Source organism: Sphaeramia orbicularis, chromosome 4 (genome assembly GCF_902148855.1).
Source record: "Sphaeramia orbicularis chromosome 4, fSphaOr1.1, whole genome shotgun sequence".
Classification (NCBI taxonomy): Eukaryota; Metazoa; Chordata; class Actinopteri; order Kurtiformes; family Apogonidae; genus Sphaeramia; species Sphaeramia orbicularis.
This window is the reverse complement of record NC_043960.1, coordinates 19,680,970-19,703,439: the sequence shown is the minus strand read 5'-3', so window position 1 is coordinate 19,703,439 and position 22,470 is coordinate 19,680,970. Positions and strand designations below refer to the sequence as shown.

Below are 22,470 nucleotides of genomic sequence, written 5' to 3'. Positions count from 1 at the left end.
AATGAGTCTTTGGAAGTGTCATCATACAAACCATGCATTTGAAAAACAGTTGCATTTTGTGTAATATCTGAAAAATACTGCTGCAACTATGGCTGTCATGATGATGCACTGCAATATGAATATTAAAGCTGTAATATCTAACATAGATATCTAACTTTTTTATATTTGAAAAAAAAATTAACAATGTTGAAATTCAGAGAAATCCACAATTTTACTCACTTACATCACATTGTTTTATTTTATTATGATGAAGTTACATGAAGTCATTGCATACATTACTAAATATAATTAATGTGTGTCATTGAGTATATTACTTAATCTGTAGTCACATCTGATAGATTTTCATTGGTGATGCTGGTGAAAACTACAACTCCCATGATGCTGTACTACTTTGCTAAGCCACTAAACTGCTATGGCTCTTGTTATTGTTTTGATTGATGGACCACTAGTGGCAGAAATGACATACTTTAAGAATACACACATTTTGCATGAAAAATAGACCTGGCACAATTATGAAATTTTAGTTGGCACTTGTGATTCATTTAAAAAAAAAATGGTGTTAATTATGTGGCTATAATAGTTGAAGACTGTCTAATAGGAAGATATGCACACGAGGAAATATTAAACATAAAGTCATAGCAGGAGAAGAAGACAAAACAAAATGATGTCTTTAGCATCAGTCAAATGGTGGGAAATTGTGATGAAAGATTGATAGAGATCACAGAGATCATTCTAAGTCTTATGCACATTTAGGCGATTATTTAATTATGAGTTGCATTCAACAGCTTCTTTAGATGACCATTAATCTGCTTTTTCAAACTAAAATCAACTGGTTAAGGCTGGTCTCCTCTCAAAAACTAGTTTTTTTCATCCTCCTTTCCTATAATTTATGAATGTCAATGACAGTGATGTTTATGTAGAAGTTGACAGATGTTTTCAAGTCCAGCTGCTGAAGGTGCATTGCCGCATCAGTCATTTCAGTGCCAATATACAGTTTCATCACTTAGAAGGAAATATCTTTTACCTCATTGTTAATCTTTGTGACAAATTTTGGGCAAAATCGAGAGGAATAAAAAAGAAATAAATTGTAGAAAAACTATATCAGACCCATTACTGTCTGAACAAAGTTTTATTTTGGCTGGTGAGTACAGTGTACCTTTAATGATACAATATATTATCTCCAGTGGTCCAAAACCCAAAGATGTTCAGTTTACTGTCATGTATAACTAAATAAATTATCGAAAATCATCAGTAGCTACCAGCTCCACCTAAGGAATGTCAGGCATTTTTGAGAAGATAAGAAAGATGCCAAATATTTTCATCATCATCCTGTCAGTTACTGTTTGCAGCTCGACTGAAAACCGAAGCTAAAACTTTCAGATAAAGCCCAACATCAGTCCATTTTCTTCAGTGTTTCTGAACTTTAACATCTTTTTCCTCCACTCCTTGTGTTACTTATGGCTTCCTTCTCTCTGCAGGCGTTTTCCTCACTTTTCTGCTTATCCTCTCTCTTGTTTATACAGTGTTCTCTTGCGCTCTCTGTCACTCATGGGAATTTTAAGGAGGGTATACATGCACAGAAACACTTCCCTCTCTCCTCCAGGCTTCTGGTATTTGCAGACAGCTTCAGGAATTTTTCTGCCATGCTCATGTGTCAGATGATTTTTCTTTTTTCTAACCCCTCTAGCTTCTCCTAAACCTCACCTCTTTGCCTTTTTGTGCATTAAAAGGTATTTTCTGTAGTGCTGAGCAGCTGGATCTGCAGAGTCTCTGGTGATGAGATGGTTTGTTCCACTGCTGTGTTCATGATCTCACCCTGTTAAAGGCTATTTTTGCTTCCATCATGACGTCATGAAAGGCTGATGTATTGGTGGTTAACCGAGGGAGGCCGTCTCCCCCTTGTTTTGGCACTAATGACCCGAACTGAACCAAACAGGCTTTGAAGATTCTGGTTTTTGTTTGGGGTGCTTATTGGTGTGGAGGTTTACCTCATTTCAGAGATGTCACACACGATAAACCAACATCTTTCTCAACTTAACTTCTGAACTTCAGTCTCATACCAAAATATTGTTGCTTTTCACAGATTTGGAAGTCCTGCACACATTTTCCATATTTCCCTCATTTTGTGCAGCGTCATGCTGCATAAAAATGCTCCCTGCAATGAGAAAATAAAACTGTCGCTGAAACAGATCATTTGATTCACGCATTGAAAATATCAAAGGTTCAGCAACTTTACTGGTTTCAGCTTTTCACTGGATTCTTGTCTTTTAATTTTCTATTTCCGATTTAGTCACAGTAAGTCAGTCATTCTAGAAACATCTTCTTGAGCCATTAGAAATCACAAGATATCAATGGAATTAACTGAAAAAGAAAAATATATTAGTTTTAATTCATTGATAATGGATTTTTATTAGTTTGCTCCTAAACTAGATTCTTCTTGCTTTTAGCTCATTGGTCAAGCATTTTGAGAAAACTATTCTTGGGCCTTTTAACCCATAAAGACCCAAAGATCCACCAATGACCAAAACCGTCTACTGATCTAAAATGTTTAATACCTGTTAATCCACTAATTCTATCAATACATATAAATAATTGGTGTAAAATGCAGTTTGTCGTCTTTTCACGGTCATCAGATATGACCCATTTGGACATTAAGAGGTTCCGTAGTGAACGTGGAAACACTGTCATCTTTTACAACATTGATTCACCAGTAAAACCCATTGAGTTTGATAGATAACAGCGGTCATAGACACTTGTTTTATGTTCAGATTTACTGAAAGTCAATTTTTCTTCAGTTTTCTTTTTTTTGGTATGATAACCCTCAACTTTAATCTGAGCTTTTATGAACATCTACATGATCAGTACATTAAATATTGGAAAATACCTGATTTTCACTGGAAAAATGCAAAATACAGAGGATTATTTCTTAATAAATGGTGACAAATCACTTAAGAAATGTTAAATATAGAGAAAAAAAAAAAAATCATTTGGGAACTACCACAGAAATGTTACTATTTTCTGCAGATTTACTTGTAAGATGCAGCCCCAAACATGACCCAAATTAGTTACAAGCCACTTAGAAAAACTAAACACCTCATGAAAGATAATATTCAGATTTGTTAAAGTGATTATTCCAAAATCCTACTTATCAATGGATGCACTTTTAAAGGCGCTGAGCAGACATTTACTGTGTGAGAAAGGGTTGACTCCAGGAAATGAAGGGCAAAAAGGCAGAGAATCAAGCCACATGGATGGAAAATGTTGACAACAGAGTGGACAGAAGGCCAGCTTGGGGTGCAGAGACCAAAATGGAAAGAAGGGAACAAAGATTTTCTTCATCAAATCATTAATCAAGTCTGTTGGAGAGAGACTTTGCAGAGTAAAACTGCCCTGTGGAAAAGTTTGGTTCGATAAAATGGTTTCTGGTAGATCTGCTGAATCTAAAACATGATATTAGTCATAATTAGACATATGAGGAGAAGTATGGATTTTATACAACGACCTGTTTGAACCAGTAAAAAACATCAAGTGCAGCCTTTTCCATTATAACTGATGAACAATATTGCCTCAGTGAATGAAAAGTGAGTTGGTTTTAATGCTCACTAATAACAGTTTTCATCTAATGGAACATTAACCTGAAAAGACCCAAACATCCACAGTCAACCATACAGCATCTACTGATCTAAACTGTTTAATACCTGTTCATCCACTAATCCATATCCTACAGTTTGTCATCTTTTACGGTCATCAGATATGACCCATTTGGACGTCCAGAGGCTTTGTAGTGAACGTGGAAACACCATCATCTTCTGCAATATCGATTCACCAGTAAAATCCATTGAGTTGGATCAATGACAGTGGATGGAGACACTTGGTTTATGTTCAGTTAATGACAGATTTGCTTAAAAAGTCACTTTTTCTTCACTTTTCTCTGTTTCTAATTTAATAACCCTCAACTTTAATCTGATCTTTTATGAACATCTACATGATCAGTACATTAAATATGGGAAAATACCTGATTTGCACTGAAAAAAACCCAAAACAAAGAAGATAATATTGTAATAGCCACTTAAGAAAGGTTAAATATAAAAAAAAAAACCATATATATTTGGAAGCTGTCACAAAAGTAGTACTGGGTCTTTATGGGTTAATTTACATAGTTTTGCCTAAAGTGTGAGTCTTCACAGTTCAACCACGTCAAAGATTTGAGGACAGACACGTAGAGATACTGTTAAAATCAAGCCACATGTGTCAATAACTCCCCACTACTACAAACCAAAGAGTGAAACTGGTACTTTATACCACTCATCATGTATGACGCCACCAGGAGAACTACTTATGATCTGATCACTTCTCCAGATGGGTGAAGAATGAGGAATTTTACTTCAGCTTCAAAACATGATCAAGTGTCTGGGACATTTCTGCAGATCAGACTCCCTTTATGTGTGAGAAACAGATTCTTATTCAGATAAAATGATGAAAAAATAATAGATAGGCCGATAAAATCATATTGTCAGATATTTGGAGTCAAACTGCACCACAGAGTGAAATGTTGGTTAATAACGTAGTCTAATCACCAATGCACTACTCAGTATTCTCTCCCATAATGCCTCATTTTACTGTTACCCTTCACCTTGTTTCTCCCTCTGCACTTGTCTGGAGTGTTATTCTTCACTCCCACTTCAGCTCGCTCATAACTTTGCCTCTCCTCTGCCACTCCACCGAGTCGATAAAGCTGTCGGTCCAAGCCGTCACAAAGGAGAGAAGCGTCTGATTTACAGTCGACCGCCTACTAGTTTGTCCTGTGTGAGCGAGTTTGTGAATAGGAGGAGGAGGAGGACTCAGTGGGGATTGAGGTTGATTGATTTTTACCCAAGCAGGGAGGCCAACCGATCATGTTGTGATGTATGCTCTCCAGCTGGAGCCCCAAACTTTAAAGAAACAAGTGGAAACATTTGTCATCTGAATGTCAGTTCATTTGTTAACACTTGCTTCAGATTAGTCTCCGTAACAGAGGAGCCACCAGCCACAAACTACACGTCAGGAAGCTTCATAAACGTTTAGAATGGGGGAGTAAAATTTTAATTTTTTTTTTTTACCAAGTTAACCCATAAAGACTCGGTAAGTCTGTTTACATCTCCTGAGATAGGAAAGGCAAATCATTAAGAAACAGACCCCAGCTTGACATTGGTTTTTACTTTCTGGTTTATGTTCTTTTTAAGCTTCTCAGAGTGGAATGAGATGCGAGTAGCAGTGTTTACTTGGGAAGAACACCAGCAGTTTCTTGTTTATCCTCTCTGTACAGTGTTACTTTTATGTCAGTTCCCAAAGAAATTTTACTCTCTATTTAAGCTTTCTTAAGTGATATGTCACCATTTATTATCGTATTAGCCTCTGTATTTTGCATTTTTCACTATAAATCATGTATTTTCTTATATTGTCCTATATTTCATGTAGATGTTCATGAAAACTCAGTAAATTCAATGTTATTATATCAAAACTGAGAAAACAAGCAACAAAGCAAACTATTACATGATAAAAAAAACAAAACAAAAACTAAACTAAACAAAAAAAACAACAAAAAAACTAGTTAATTTTATTTAAAAAAAAAAAAAAAAAAAAAAAAAGTCCCATTTTGATTGTCTGGGGTCGCCAGAAATTTGTGATGTTACAATGGGGTCACAAGCCAAAAAAGGTTGGAAACCACTGATGTAGATGTTCATAAAAGCTCAGATTAAACTTGAGGGTTATTATACCAAAAAAAAGATGAGAAAACAGAAGAAAAAGTGACTTTTTCATCAAATATATCAATAACTGAATGCAAAAACAAGTGTTTCCATCCACTGTCACTGATCAAACTCTGTGGCTTTTACTGGTGAATCAATGCTGTAGAAGATGATAGTGTTTCCACGGTAACTACTGAGTCTCTTAACGTCCAAATGGGTCATATCTGATGACCATGAAAAGATGAATAACTGCATTTTACACCAATTATTTACATGTATTGATAGAATTATTGGATAAGTGGACAGTTTAGATCAGTAGATGCTGTTGGTCACCACACCAGTGGTTGTTTGGGTTTTTATGTATAGGCTAGTGTTTCTGTCCTGGTTGTCATTATACCAGATAAGAAAATTATAGTCCTAAATTCTTCATGGGATGGCAGATTACATGTTATTACAAGTGAAAGACTTCCAAGAACAAGAATGTAAATTAACATCTGAAGCATTGTGTCATCATTCCATTCATCAGAAGAAAAGGTTGCTCTTCTATGTTTCTGCAAAACTGCATGCATGCATTTTAGAGCCATGTGGCGTGATGGCATAATGGTTAGCACTTTTACTTCACAGCAAGATGGTTTGACTCTCAGTTGAAACAGAGCTTTTCTGTATTGTGTTTACCCGTTTTCTGTCCTCCAGTTTCCCCTGCCATTAAATACAGGTACATATAAGTTATTTCTCCTGTCAATACATGATGCTGGTGAGGATGTGGAGTTGGTTTGCCTTCAAGGGCAGCTCACTACTCCTAATCTGTGCGCTAATGCTAATGCTAATGCTAGGCAGTGTATGCATGATGATCAGTAAAATGCAAATGCCTACAGGGATAATAAAGCGGGTTGATCTTGTTGACATGTAGCGTTACAGTGTTTTAATTGTTCATGGCACTTTAGGAGGAAGCTATCAGAAATAACTGTGACACCTATCAACACTTTTGATAAGGGATGCACCGATACCAGTATCGGGTTATCGGTCCGATACTGAGTGTCTGTAGTAATATTCATACTTGTAAAAGTGCTCCAGTACAAACACACCGATACCACTTGATAGCAGCGTGATGTTCACCTCATAGTGCAGCAGGTACATGGCGGAGGAGTAATGCCAGCAGTGTGGAGATTTTTTAAAATAAACGACAGCGACAAAAGTAACGGTGACTGTAAGTTATGTTAAAGACACAAATGGATACGGATATTGTCATTCCACACATAACTCTGTCCGTTTTCCAGGAGCTGGCGGATGCATACCCAGAGCCATATAAAGATCATCATATTATCTTATATATGAGGCTCTATGCGTACCCAGGTAGAGAAGCAGAACCACCAGGAACTGTGGAGGTAATGGATATTTTCAAAGAGCGACTGTGTGAGTTAGTGAAAAACTACTGACATATTTATGAAAACTACCCTCATCAATATCAATATCAACATTAGCATCCACATTAGTATTACTTCCTTTGTCGTCAGCATGTTTATTATCACCGACTTTCTTCTTCTTCTCAAAAAACTTTACTGTTCTTTGTGGTATTTGTCCACTATGGTTAATTCAGAGCGGCACCCCCTGATGGATTGATTGAGAAACGCTCATTCCGACACATTAAATGTCAGTAGCAGCACTTTGTTCCAGTCAGACTAATGACGACAGTAAAAAGCACATTTTCAAAAGGAACTAAGAACTGTAATGGTATTATTAAGTACTCATCGGAACTCGGTATCGACAAGTAACCAAATGTTAGTTCTTGTACTTGTACTCAGTCTGGAAAAAGTGGTATCGGTGCATCCCTACTTTTGATGGTTAAGTTTAGACACTGGCTGCACTTTGTTAGGTTTATGGGAAGATAATAGTTCATGGTTTGATACAGAAAAAGTTCACATAGATGATGCAAATGACTGAAAAAGCATTTATTAATATTTAACTAAAGTGGTTTTACTCTCCAAGCATTAGCAGGAGTTTAACTCAGCTCTGTAAATGGCAAATTCTGTATATCCTTCATCCACTAAAACCACCGCCTGTTCTTTGAATTGTTGTTGTTGTTATTATTAAAGGAACTGGATTGGTTTGATACTCTGTGTCTTGCGTTGGAAAACCCTTGAGGAAGGATAACAACAGAGAAGCATGTGTATTATGGCATCAGCTGTCATGGCCTATGACATTATTTCAGATACAAAGACACAAATAGAGACTGTTGTAAATGTTTACTTGATAAATGGAATCATGGGCGTCCATTTTTGAGGTACAATGAGGTGCTAAACTGGCATCATTGAGCTGCAGAATCTCCAGATGCTTATGTGTTTATGGAAAGTTGTATTGTGCTGATCTATTTGACTAATTGGTTTGTTATCTGTACATTGGGACTAAATAGGGGTGATGTGTGGGGGTGCATTTTTGTAGTTGCAGTGAGTTTTTTGTTACGCAGTTTTGTCTTTTTCATTTGTTTCCTTGGGATCAACTCAAAACTCTACACAAGTTAAAACAAATAACTTTTGGATTTTATCAGTATTGTGTGGTCTAAACCTAAAATTACTTCATGTTAAGCTATATAGTATGATGTCAATCTGTCTTCCATCTGCAGCTGTAATTTGTTTAATGTCAGTTATCGGCATACTTAGAACTTTCAATGAAAAGTAATCTGCTGCCCAGCTTTATTTACGTCAGCTTCACATCATCTGGTTTCAAGGTCGAAGTTTCTAGTTTTACTCTGGAAAATGTAAACCTCATCACTGCATAATTTGGACCGTATGGAGACAGCAGGTGTCTTCCTCCTCCTCACATTTTTTGCTCCTACTCAGAGCTGATCTTCATACTCCCTCAAACCCCCAGAGAAGCTGCAGCCTGTGATGACTGTGAACAGCTGTAACGCACTGTACAACCCATCAGACCCAGTGTGTGTGTGTGTGTGTGTGTGTGTGTATGTGTGTGTACATACAAAGTGCCTCCACACACATTCCTTTGTTCAGCAGGCTGTCTGTAAACCCACTGTAACCCCGCATACAGTAACTATGCGCATCATTGTGTTTGGATCAGCCGTCTGCCCACTACCATGCAGATTAATGTGGATACACACATAACAACTGAGGCTGATTCTGAGTTATTTAGATCTGACGACTGACCAGGTCCAGTTGGACTAAGTCAGTTCAGTCTCAAATAAAGTCATTTAGTGAGTGCTTTGTGTAGATCAGGGGTGTCAAACATGCGGCCCGGGGGCCAAACCGGCCTGCCAAAGGGTCCAATCCAGCCCGCAGGATGAATTAGTGAAATACAAAAATTACACTGAAGATATTAACAATCAAGGATGTCAAAATAAATTTAGTTCAGTTCCATCTAAAGTGGGTCAGACCAGTAAAATACTATCATAATAAAGTATAAATAATGAAAACCACATATTTTTCTCTTTATTTTAGTGTAAGAAAAGTAAAATTTCACAAAAATGTTAACATTTACAGACGAACCTTTTACAAAAATGTGAAAAACCTGAACAAATATGAACAACCTGAAATGTCTTAAGAGATGTAAGAGTAATTTTACCAATGTTCTATCTGTTATTAAATGTTTAGTGCATTTGTAGATCCACTGTGATCTGTATGTTGTAATGAACATGTAAAAATGAGAAGCTGTGGCCAAATAATGGCATAAATAGTTAAAATTGCACTTTTTTTTCTCAATAAATTCAATTTTGGTCATGGGTCATTTTTTTCCATATTTTTTTAAAAGATAGTTTGTAGATGTAGAAATTTTGATAGTATAATCTTACTTTTTTCACTCTAAAACATAGAAATTAGACATACAAATTTTGGAATTGATATTATTTACGTATTATTATGTTATTATTTCAATGATCCGGCCCACTGCAGGTCATATTGGGCTTTATGTGGCCCCTGAACTAACATGAGTTTGACATCCCTGGTGTAGATAGTCTTAAAGTAGGCCTATACCAGTAGTGGTCATGCTTTTTTTTTTGTTTTCTTTAACCTTTATTTAACCAGGATTAAAAAGATCCCATTGAGATTAAGAACCTCTTTTCCAAGGGAGTCCTGACCAAGAGGCAGTATGAAATGCAACACACAATTACAACATACAATAATTTACAGGACAAGTCAAATTATACAAAACAAGTGCAAGTCATTTAGTTATTCTCTAGCACTTTGATTTTGGATTTAAAAGCATTCAAGGAGATCACTTCAGTCAGTTTCCAATCTTTCAGCAACATATTCCATGTGCATGTGTATTCCATGTGCACACAACATTAATTGTGCTTTTGTATTATTTATAAGCAGGAGAAATATACAAATGCAGTAAAAAAAAAAAAAAAAAAAAAAAAAGCCATACATGCACCACACTGGACCTTTTTATTACATGAGTTACATATGGGGGTAGAACTTATAGGGAGCAGCCATTGCCAGCCAGAAGTGACATATCTGTGTTGATTCTGGATGATCGAGTATGAGTAAACAAGCAGCAGTCATTGAGTGAGATTGAGTGGAAAGTACATGTTCACACTAGTTGTTTTTGCAGCCTTAAGCCTTGTACTCCACCATTGTTCTAGAGATGTGACCCAGCAATGACCAATAATGTGTCATCTTAGGCTGGTGTCTGCTGCACAGGGTCAGTGGCCAGTCCATCACAGCCCAGGTAATCAGACAAATTAATGACTCTGCATCACTACCGGAGCTGGAACAGCCCATGAAAGAGGCAACATGTCACTAGTCGCTTTTCCATTGACCCTCAAATTGTACAAATATAACTTGTGCATATTCCATTTACCTAATGGAAAAACGACAATTTCGCCAAAAGTGTCATTTTTTGATTAAAAGTTTTTGCACTGGCAAGAGGTGGTTTTTTGGGTGTAGCACAAATGATATATCACACAAAACTCCAATGGAAAGACTTTTTTTGCAACTAGAGTCAGGTGAATTACAAAAACGGATGTTGACGTACATTACAAGCGAAGAAGAAGAAACATGTTGCGGTATGTGTGGACACACCAGGAAACCCAATCATTTTTAAAATTCAGAACGAGATAGAGGGAGAATATATAATAATAATGAATAAATCAGTAAATCAACATCATATTTACGTTCGTCGCCATGTTTTTGGAATGACTTCTCGTGTCATTTCGTGATAATAAATAAACAAATCATCACATTTGTGATTTAATGGAAAAACCGACATTACGCACTTCTGTTTTTTTGACATTTAGTAAATATTGGTAAAGTTTTGCGCAGATGTCCAATGGAAAAGTGACTACTGACTATGACTGACTGATGGAACAGTGGCTTAGTACTCATGTGTACTTGACAACGGGCTATTATGTAAGTTACCAGATGGTATTATTGCTACTAGTATTATACATGATCTTTTGAAATGGCTACCGATGAAAATGCACTACAGGTACCCTTTAAGTGTTTAGATCCAGATTCTTTTAACATCTTTAATATTTGAAACCAGGTGTCACAACAGTGCATTGGTTAGCATTGTCCCCTCAAAGCAAGAAGGTCCTGCATTCGATTTCAGCGCCCCCCCCTTGGACCTGTGTCTGCATGGATTCTCTATAGGTACTTCACCAACCTGCCACCGTCCAAAAACATGCACATGAGGTTAAATGGTCCACCTAAATCGTCTCTAGGTGTGATTGAGAGAGTGAAGGGTCATTTGTTTGTGTATGTCGGTCCTGTGATGAACTGGTGACGCATTCAGGTTCTACCCCGCCTTTGCCTCTCGGTAGCTGGAATACGCTCTAGCACCTCTGTGACCCTCACAAGGATCATGCGGTTTAGAAAATGGATGGATGAATAAAATTTGAAAAAGACACAATTAATGATGCTACAATTGCAGAGACACTAAACAAGCACGATAAATTCTGTTGTCCATAAAGTTAGAATAATGGATTTTTACTTTTGCTCATGACATGATCGTGACAATATGATTTATTCCTGATAGATAAAGTGTAACTGGGACTCAGTATGTAAACATTGCACCTGGTCAAAGGTGTATAAACAGGAATAAAAAGAATGTGTGTGAAATGTGTGTGAAAACAAAATTCCTCCAATGTTATGGACAACAGTCAGGAAGAAAATGTTGCATTTATTGACTGAGTATTAATTAATAGTCTCACTTTTTAGCATGTGACATAGTAAACTTGATTGATACACTTTTTTATAATACGATTTCAACTTTATGGGCAAAGATGTATTCAAGATAGATATATTTAGATATAATATATATTTAGATATAATAATATCTTACTATTTCTCCATGGCATGTTAACCATAAAGGATTTATTCTTCTGACCAAAGTCTAATTCCAGCATTACTTGAAACTAAACTTTTTAATTATCAGAGAATACGAGGCACTATTATCTGAGTTTTATGGTATTCTGTATGAACAGATTATTTTGTTTATATTCTCTCCTATTTCCTGATTTTAAACAAACCTTCAGTTTAGTGTAAATAAATTAAGATCTGCTCACATTAACTGAAGGTGTTGATGTGTAAAAACAGCCTCTAACCTTCATTCATCTGGATTGTGAACTTGCAGATTAAGGTTTAACTTTTTAACACTGTTGCAGCACAACATTCATTCCATGCATATGAATCACACACTGATGTTGTCAAATCTTTGTTAACTTTAGACCTGATCTCATTTTGGTGAAACCATGGTAACCAGGAAGGAGGTGTGGCCTCTTAAGAGCTAAAGCAGAAAGTGTCTGACAATGAGGAAAATGGGGAAACTGAACACCAAGACAAAGTACGAGTCAAATAAGCAATAAAGTACGATAAAGTGACTCAGTAAAATATAGTTTTGTTCAAAAAATTACTCCAAGTCCACAAAAGCTCAAATATTATGTCAAAACACAGAAAACTGAAGAGGATGTGTGAAATTAGTCAAATTTAACAAAGTGAACATAAGAAACAATTGTCTACATTTGCTGTCATTTGTCAAACTACATGTTTTTTTTTGTTTTTTTTACCAAAACAATGTTGCAGAAGATGATGGTGTTTCTACGTTCATTATGGAGTCTCTGAACATTCAAAGAACACACATCTTATGCCGCTGAAAACCTGAGAAACTGCATTTTACCTGAAATATTTCAAGATAAAATGGTTAAAAAGTTATTAAACATTTTAAATCAGTAGATGCTTTTGGTATTTATATCTTTGAGGGTTAATACATTATAATAGGTTGCATTTAATACATTAATACATTATTAACTGAGTTATTGCATTTACTGGCTATGAAATGCACATTTACCTACAAGTCAGACCACTTACATATATGTTGTGCCTATTTGTACTCTTCTATGATTGTCGAAGGTGTGTGTCAACCTGAAGGGATTAAATGTTGGAGTAGAAAATGATGTGTCCTATTGTCAGACATAACACAGGAGTTCTATACTTCTGTTTTTCTTCCGTCTGCATTGCTTCTTCTCTGTTTTCCTTTCATTCCAACCTGCTTATGCAATAGCCGGCGTGCTGCGAGATGGGAAATATGATGGAAAATATTAACTCCAGATAGTCCCACTACACTTTTATTGATTACTACTATTTCTCTTTGAACCTAGAATGAAGGTATGCCCATGTTTTCTATTTAAGATGTATGATGTATAAGTCTGTGTGGTCATAACTGCAGGCTTGCTGTTTTTGTGTGTTATGGGATTGTGCTGGGGGTGGTGAGGGTGGTGGGAGTGGTGTTGGTGGAGGGTGGCAGTCGTGCTCACATGGGTCTGTGCCATCTGGAACTGGTTTTGCATGGTTCGACCCAAACTGAGGAGGCTTTGTGCTCTCTCTGGGCAGTGCACAAGTGAGGGGAAAAACAACACACAGAAACACTGTTGATAGAGTTAAAGAGGAAAAACACTCCAAATATTCAGGACTAAGTGAAAAGAAGAACATAACATGGACAGAATTAATACTTTACCTCCATATTCTGATTTATTCTTCCACTTCATGATTTTTTAAAAGCTAATTTCATAATGATGTATTGGTTTTATAGGATGTTGCTTTTTTTCAATATTGTGGTGCATTTTATTTGGCAAAAGTTGTATTTTGCTCTCGTTTATAAACATATATTCCCGTGACACTATAATATTCATATGTTATTCCTACCTTATTATTATTTATAAGTTAAGCTGTTTAAATGCTGTTGAATGAGTCTGGTACCCTCTGCTGTTTTTCTTGAATGGGGTAAAAGTTATCATGGTAGTTTTTCATAGTACTTGGTTTTGTGTGCAATCTGCTATGACAGTGCCTTAGCAAAATAGTATCAAGAGAGATTTGGTTTTGGTGGAAAATATGGACACAAGGAAGCACACTGTTCTATTATAATGATTAAATCCATATATAAGAAAACAGCACTTAATAAGGTGTGTTTATGTGCTAAAACTTGCCATTTTTAGGGCATAGTTGCAACTTGGGAGTTCTGATTCTTTCATATAGCGATTTATTTTCGTAAGTGATTTATCACCATTTATTACAATATTATTCTTTGCATTTTCCTATATTTATTTTACTGTCCATGCAGATTTTGACAGAAGCTCAGAGGAAATTCAAAGGTTATTATATCAAAACAGTGAAATTTGCAGAAATAGTCTTAGCAAAATATAGGCCTATCATTAACTTAGCATAAAAACAAGCATCTAACCTGTTATTTGTCAAACTACATGGGTTTATTGTTGAATCAGTGTTTCCACGCTCACTACAGAGTCTGTGAATGTTCAAAAACTATACATCTGATGTTGCTAAAATGCTAAGAAACTGCATTTTGCCTGAATTATTTATATGTATTGATAGGATTAGTGGTTCAAAAGTTATTAAACATTTTATATCAATAGATGCTTTGGGTCACTGGTGGCTGTTTAGGTCTTTAAGGGTTAACACATTAGTGATGTGGCCTTTCAAAGCAATAAATACAGATAACAGAGGAGGGAAAATGACATTCATGCAACCATGTGATGGAAATATTTGCTTGTATTCCAGTAGAATACTCCACACACAATAAAAACAAAGCAACTCATAGCTACATACTCAGGAAAACAGAAGAATACTTTAGTTGACATGTAGAAAAAACTGGCAGTATATTACTTTGAAGGGGAAAGAGTTCAGAGTTTACTGCTCAGCATGTTATTAGTATTAAGGGCAATAACAAAATCAATTTGTCCGTGTCTCCGTGTTGGTCCAGATGTTGTCATGGTTAAGTTGGAAGTGCGTAACTATGAGCGCAATGTAGCGTGGATACATGGAGTGAAAGGTGTAATAACGACCACTGAGCCTCACAGGGCAAACACAGTCTGGCCTAAGGTCAGAGGTCAGGCCGGGGTCAGCGTGGTGTCACAACAGTTTTGGCTGCCGTTCTGTAATTAAGTGGATGAACCGCGACAAGCCGTGGAGCAGCAGATGTGACAAACCACAGCGAGAAGAATCAGCCGTGGGAACAGTGGAGCTGCTCTCTGGGAATCCCAGAAAAACTGACAGGGACTGTGGGAATGTTTGAGGAATCCTGTCGCCCTCGGTGCATTCCCCTCTGTTTGTGTTTGTGTTTATTTCATGAATTAAACAACAACATCCAGGGTCCTTTAGTGGACATCTTGTGTGGACCCTGATATTCCCCCGATGATCAGAACAAAATGCCTCATGGAACAACCTCAAACAGAAGACTCTGTTTTGATCAGAAAATAGGAAATCAGAAAATATTAATTAAATGTAAACAATCTGGTCATATCTCTGTTTCTGGAATGAATATATTCTGTCTGGTTGTTTATTGAAGGTGGGACTATTTTTAACTTTTATTTAAATCCCATTGATATTAAAAACCTCTTTTACAAGGGAGTCCTGGCTAAGACAGACAGTAGCAAATACAACACAAGATTACATAGTTAAAACACAGATAAACACATTTAACAAGAAATAGTTATAATAGTCTTGTCAAAAAACCATGTTTAACTTCTGTGTAGGTTGCATTTTTACCCATGTAAAACCCATTTTGTGTTCATTGTGTTTTTTTTCTTTATTCCAATGTATATTTTTCTTTTAATTCCTGTCTTATTGAGGGATTTTACTTTTAAATTCAGTTTTCTGCTGTTTTTGATTCATCAAATACATTTTGCTGATTCCTTTTCTTACCTCTCACTTATTGAGACAATGTTCTGTAATTTCAAAGAAAAACTGTGACACTTCAGCTCCTCATTTTATGCTTAATTTATTTACTTTACATGGGTGTTGGGACATTAGAACATTATATTTACCCTCTTTACATGCATATTCACATGCAATTTGCATAGTCTATTTATTTACTTGTTTGGACTTTATATAAAATTGAAGACTCTTTCTCATCTTAATGTCTCGATAACATTGCCACTTGAGTTTTTTGGGGATCTGTTGTACATATTTCCTGCAGCTATAGACTCTTCACAACAAGTGGAATCTATTCATGTCAAAAAAGTCCTATTCTGATGAAATTCTTTGGTTCACGTAAAAGTCAAAGTAAATACTTCATCTGGAATCTCTAATCTCTTCAACCTGATTGAAACTGTTGAGTCATGTTGTCCGTGTTTCCATAGTTACTGACTCACTGTATGTGTGTGTGTGTCATTTGGAGGCTGACTGCACTGCAACCTGCTCAAGGCTCTTGACCTTTAACCTTTTCAGTTCAAGTTGAGGGTAACTTGTCTTTCATTCTGTCATGTGAGGAGGGCAGTGTGAATATTTTCAAATACTCTCCAGGAGGAATGAGTATAGATGGAAGGATTTTGGAAGGATTTTCATGCAGTTTTACAGTTTGTTCCAAGATTGTTTTGTCCTAATTTTTTGCCATGAAGTCTAGACTCACAGGATATTATTACCCCACCCCCCGAAAGGGAGGCAAGAGTTAACACTCTAGCAGCAGAACTATTGGCTGAATTCATACCAAATTGAGTTTATAGATTGCCAGTGACCCAGAATAGATCTCATTACATTTTGCGAAAAGTAGGTGAAAGTTCAAATTTTTTATGAATCCCCCCCCCCCCCATTTACTTATAATGGGTGAAATTTCACATGTCTATAAAAACATAAATTTTGTTTCCATTTACTTCAAATTTGGCACATATATGGAGATAATTGATATGCTGACATCACCACACACATAGACATGGTGACATTGGCTGGATCGATGCCAAAATAAGCTACAATATGTGCGAGGGGTGGGGTTTGTTGTGCCTGACACCACTTGTTTTGAAATTTTTCCAGCTTTATTCAATGTTTTTCTATTGATTCTTTATCTTATGTACCTACTCTATATACTGTTGTTCATCTGCATCTGATGATTGATCATATTCTGTACAATGAAGAATCTAGAACTATCACATTTTTCTTTGTTTTTTTGGAGGATGAAAAGTACTGTCACATCAAACAGTGTGAAAGTAAAATGAGAGAAAATCTACTCAATAAATTCACATATAAAATGTCAAGGCTGATGTACTTTAGACGCACAAAACCACAGTAGAAATCTAACAACAATAATGTTAAGTCTCAGAACAGCTGCCAGTGCATTCACACTTCTGGATATTTGATACACCGTGTAGGCAGCGTAGAAATTGTGTGGGAAGCCTTTAGCTCTGGGAAAGTCACTTTAAACCTGAACATTAATGAGTTTTGACATTATTCATAAGAAAAGGGAAAGTACTCCTTTAAACCTTTTACATAAGGGACATAAATAACAGACTATTTCTGCTGTGTAGGCTAAAGTACTATTGTGTTAAAGTATTTCAAACAAAAACATACATCTTAAGGGTAGTTCTTGTACTTTGCATGATTCTAACTACAGTATGTGGTCAAATTTATCTCCATTTTGCATAAAAAATAACATAATCCAAGGCCTTTTTCTCAGTTTCTGGAGGATGATGTTTGATTGTTGCTGTTATCTGCCTAAAATGTATAATTTTTTGCATATATTTAGAAAAAACATGAAACAAGTATGCACTGTATCTACATTTTCTGAAGTTGCACTATACAAAATGACAAAAAATTAGGGTTATTACACAATGGATGGTAGAATCCTATATTGTCAGCATACAGCTCCAGTTTTGTGTATAGTAGGTGACCCCCACTTTTAACCCATTAAGACCCAAACATTTATAGACAGTTAAAATCAGCGACTGATATAAATTGTTAAATCAATGTTGAACAACTAATCCTATCAATCCATGTAAATAATTGGTGTAAAATACAGTTTGTTATCTTTTCATGGTCATCAGATATGACCCATTTGGACGTTCAGAGTCTCCGTTGTTACCGTGGACACACCATCATCTCCTACAACATTGATTCACCAGTCAAACCCATGGAGTTTGATACATAAAAGTGGATGGAGATGCTTGGTTTATGTTTAGTTCATGATATATTTTGCTGAAAAAAGTCACTTTTTCTTCAGTTTTCTTTGTTTCTAATATAATAACCCTCAACTTTAATATGAGCTTTTATGAACATTACATGATTGATTTTGATCTGATTTTCACTGAAAAAAGCAAAATACAGAGGATAATATTGTAATTAATGGTAATAAATCAGTTAAGAAATATTAAAGAGCGAGAAAACAATCATTTGTGAACTGTCACAAAAGTCGCACTGGGTCTTTATGGGTTAAAGAAAAGCAAATTTCCAAAATAAAAAAAAAGTTGTAATGAAATTTCAGTATACTTTTGGTGTTCCGTTTGCCAATACACTGTGGTTCTGTAGCCTGTAACACTAGGGAAACCCCTGCAACAAAGTGTATGATTATGATTGTCAGAAGATTAGTTTCCTGTTCCACTATAATTATCAATACACATGCTGGTGTATCATGCACACATTCAAAGTTAACTTTATTAAACAGCACACGTTTGATTATTTAATCCACTTAAAGATCAATATGATGGTAAACAAAGCAGCCGGTTGAGCCCACATTCCTCCATCTCCGAGTGCTTGAATGGGGGGAAGAAGCAGAAAAGAGGCGGGAGGGGAGGGGAGGTGTGGGTGGGGATGGGGGGTGGGCCGCCAGCTGAACAAGGAGCTCTTTATAATGAGTGACTCTTCACAGTGAGTCATGGTACTTCACAGGCCTGTCTGTGGCCTGAGGAGGCCTGCCCTCATGTTTGCTGAATGACACACTGTGTTGTCAGAATGTCAGGATGTCATGTTCGGATGTTTGGCCATCGTCCCCCCCCCCCCCACACACACACACACACACACACACACACACACTTCATCCCCCACCATCACACTGTTTCACTGTTACACTGTTAATTACTGCTTTTTATGCATGTCTTGAACACACAACGAGCCAAATCGTAACTGTAGCAGGAGGTGTTTACAATTGGAAAGTTCATTTAACATGATGCACTAAAGGAAAAGTCAAGGTTTCAGTTACTTTTTTTTTATAGAATCTCTAACTAAGACCAAGCTCTGTCTTTACTTGTGTAATGAAAGACAAATAACACTGAAAGTTGTTGAATCTGGATTGTACTTGGGATTACAGCTCCAAAGATTAACTGATCAGTTGTCGACCAAATTCTGTCATGGCTGATTTTTAAATATGATTATTTCCTTATTTCTTTCCTTTTCTGTGGCAGTAAACTGAACATAATTGGCTTTTGGAGAACCGAAAACAATTGCCAATGTTATCTCATGCTTTAGGAAGTAACTTATAACAATTTTCTGACATTTTGAACAACAGACCGATTAATTGAACTAGGAAAATAATCAACTGTACAAATAAGCCTACTTATTTTATATTAGAGATCAAAATCTATTTTGTTTCACACAATTTGAGAATCAGCTCTCACTTCCCAAACATCATAATAGTCTTTTATTGAAATTAAAACAATTTTATAGTTGTTGGTAACTTTTGGGACAAACTAATTTAACAAAATGGTTGATACTTTATTTATTGATATTATGATAAAAGGATCTGAATGCTCTGCACCAGGTCCCCCAACAAAACACTACAAATACAATCATTTCACAAAGATTCACATATTAGTTGTATATTTTGTGGCAATACAGAGTGTAACTGCATCCTCTGGAGCTTGTTATACAGCAAGTGTAGTTTTTTTCTTTGTATGTGTTAAATGGAACATTTTATTCATTATTTTCTGTCACGTATACACTGTCATATCATCTCATGGAGTCTATATCATCTGGTAAAGCTTAATTTTCATGGGTTACAGTTCAAGGCTGACTATAAATAACCATTTTGATCTGATTTGCCAACTAATAACTGAAATTAAAAGTAAATCCTTATGCCTCTTTATTCAACACAGTTCCATATTTCTTCTATTTCTTCTTGATCATTTGCTAAAACCTCAAGTTATTTTATAAGAAATTCTTGATTAGCTCTCTAAAAGAAAAAAAAAACTATACATACTTTAGAGCTGCTTAAAAATACACATGTTCAGTGGAAACTTCACGTCAGTGCTGAAAGCCAAATGTAAAACAGAGAATTAGAGACGTATGATGAAAGGGACAAAGTGTTGACATTAAATAAGTACGAACACCATCATTTTGTTCCACGGAGCTGAAAATTGGAGGCGTCTAATTCCCTGCATAAGTACAGATCACGTAAACATGACAGGTGTGTTTCCTTTTTACGGCTATAACCTGATGGCTCTGTAATCCAAACAAAGGTACGGTCCCAACGAAAACAAACACCAAGAACAGGCGTTGGTATTTAGAGAGACAGTTATTACAGTTTATGGAACAGAGTCATATCCCGGGAATTTTTACAGTACACCTGGTTGTTTTATTAAAATATGAGGACTTGTAGTAAAAGAGGATTTACAGTGTTTACCTTTTTTTTTTATTTTTGACAGACTCCCGGAGTTTCCTGGACAGTATGAACCACACCGGCGGCTCCACAGAGGGAGAGCTGTTCAGATCCGACGTGTCCGTTACTCCTGCTTCCTGTCAGAGGATCTTTGGCTCCATGTGCTCTGTGTCATCAGGAAGCCCACTCCCACACACAGACAGGTACACACACCTGGTCTGAGTGTATGTGTAATATATGGACTGGCTGAGGATATTACAGTATGGACATAAATCAAATAGAGTATAAGGCTGTTTGCAGCCACTTAAGTATATATTCACTGTGCTTTAAAGGGGTTTTATTTATTTATTTATTTGTTTATTTATCTATTTATTCATTTATTCATTCATTCATTCATATTTATATTCCAAACTATAGTTGCGGAAAAAAAAAAAAATTAGACAACCCTTGTTTTCTTCAATTTATTCCCAACTAAAGGTACATTTGTTTGGACAAATATAATGATAATAACAAAAATAGCTCATAAGAGTTTAATTTCAGAGCTGATATCTAGCTATTTTCCATGCTTTTCTTGATAATAACCAAAATCACTTCAGTTCTTACATCAATAGCTATGGCATTGTACTGACAAAAACAGTGCTTTTAGGCATCCCATGTTTTCTTTTCTGTCTGTTTTGGTCACATGACACACACAGGAGTTAGTACTTGATTGCATAACCATTGTTTTTGATGACTTTTGATGGTCTAATAATTTTTTCCACGACTGTATAAACAGTGTCAACCAGAACTCACTCATAGCTACTTAAACCATCAAAAAATTTGGCTACATCTCCACAGACTATATCACTCGCTGAATAAAGCATAAAAGTCATTGTTTACCCACATCTGTACTATGGTATCATTTAGTCATCACCTCTGTCTTATGATCCTCATGTGCATTATAGCTCTGTTAGCTTAGCTGTGTTTTTAAATAGAAAACACCCCTGCTAAAACCACTACTTGTTTCTGTATAGTTTCTGTTGTCAGTAGCTACAGTAAAGATCTGTTTGGAATCGTCCAAACCAGGTCAGAACTGTTATGATTCAGTCCGAACTGTGGATCAACAAACGAAGAACTTAGCAAAGACAATAACATCACACAACAACTTGATATCCTCATGTACCTCATAATCAAGAAATCAAGAATGAAGCCCCCCCCCAAAAAAAAAAAAAAAAACAAAACAGTAGGAGTGAACCTCAATATCAATCAATCTATCTATCAATATTTTTCTTTTACATTTAATTTTTTCACTTGTGGTTTTTCCTACCTGTCTTTCTATCTGAAGTCTATCATGTCTTTTAACTCCATGTTTCTGATCTGCAGCTCCACTCCTCCTCCTGTGTGGCATGACCGGACTCCAAACTCCCTAAACTCCCCTTCACCCCCTCTCTCCCTCAGCACCCCCAATGACCACAGTTCACCCCGGGGGGCTCTGAAGTTCCTGGATGGGAGTCCGGGTGTCTGTAGGGAGACGGACAGCACAGATTTGTCCTCGCTGTTGGGGAACGGCAGCCTGGACCACAGCCTGCTGGAGGCCATGGAGGGTCTCGGCAGTCTGGGTCTGGGAGGGGATGGGGGTTTCCCTCCTCTGCTGCCCGAGAAGAGGAGAGGAGGTGAGGGTGGAGAGCTCGGATCCCGCTCCCCTTCGTTAAGCGGCTTTTCCAGCCCTAACAGTGGCAGCAGCCTCAACATCATGACCCCTGACCCCCTTAGAGGACTGAGCGGGACCCCGTCACCTGGAGCAGGTACGTTATCCTGAAGATGAGGCATTACAACTAGAATTAGTACCGTTTATACACAGATAATTTTTCATTCCTCAACTATAATCAGCTTCTCCTTTTCTATTATTCAGCCAGCATTCACACAACCAGTGCAGTTTTACAAT

The 22,470-nt window shown here is 36.5% G+C and overlaps 1 protein-coding gene across 1 annotated transcript in view; it reads left to right on the top strand.

Moving 5' to 3' along the window:
• The window catches only part of LOC115418171 (tensin-3-like), a 105,405-nt gene that overhangs the window by 70,280 nt on the left and 12,655 nt on the right, over window positions 1-22,470 (top strand). The window contains exons 17-18 of the mRNA XM_030132558.1: window positions 20,593-20,749; window positions 21,909-22,330. Of these exons, the coding sequence (XP_029988418.1) occupies window positions 20,593-20,749; window positions 21,909-22,330 (579 nt within the window). The remainder of the gene's footprint in view (window positions 1-20,592; window positions 20,750-21,908; window positions 22,331-22,470) is intronic.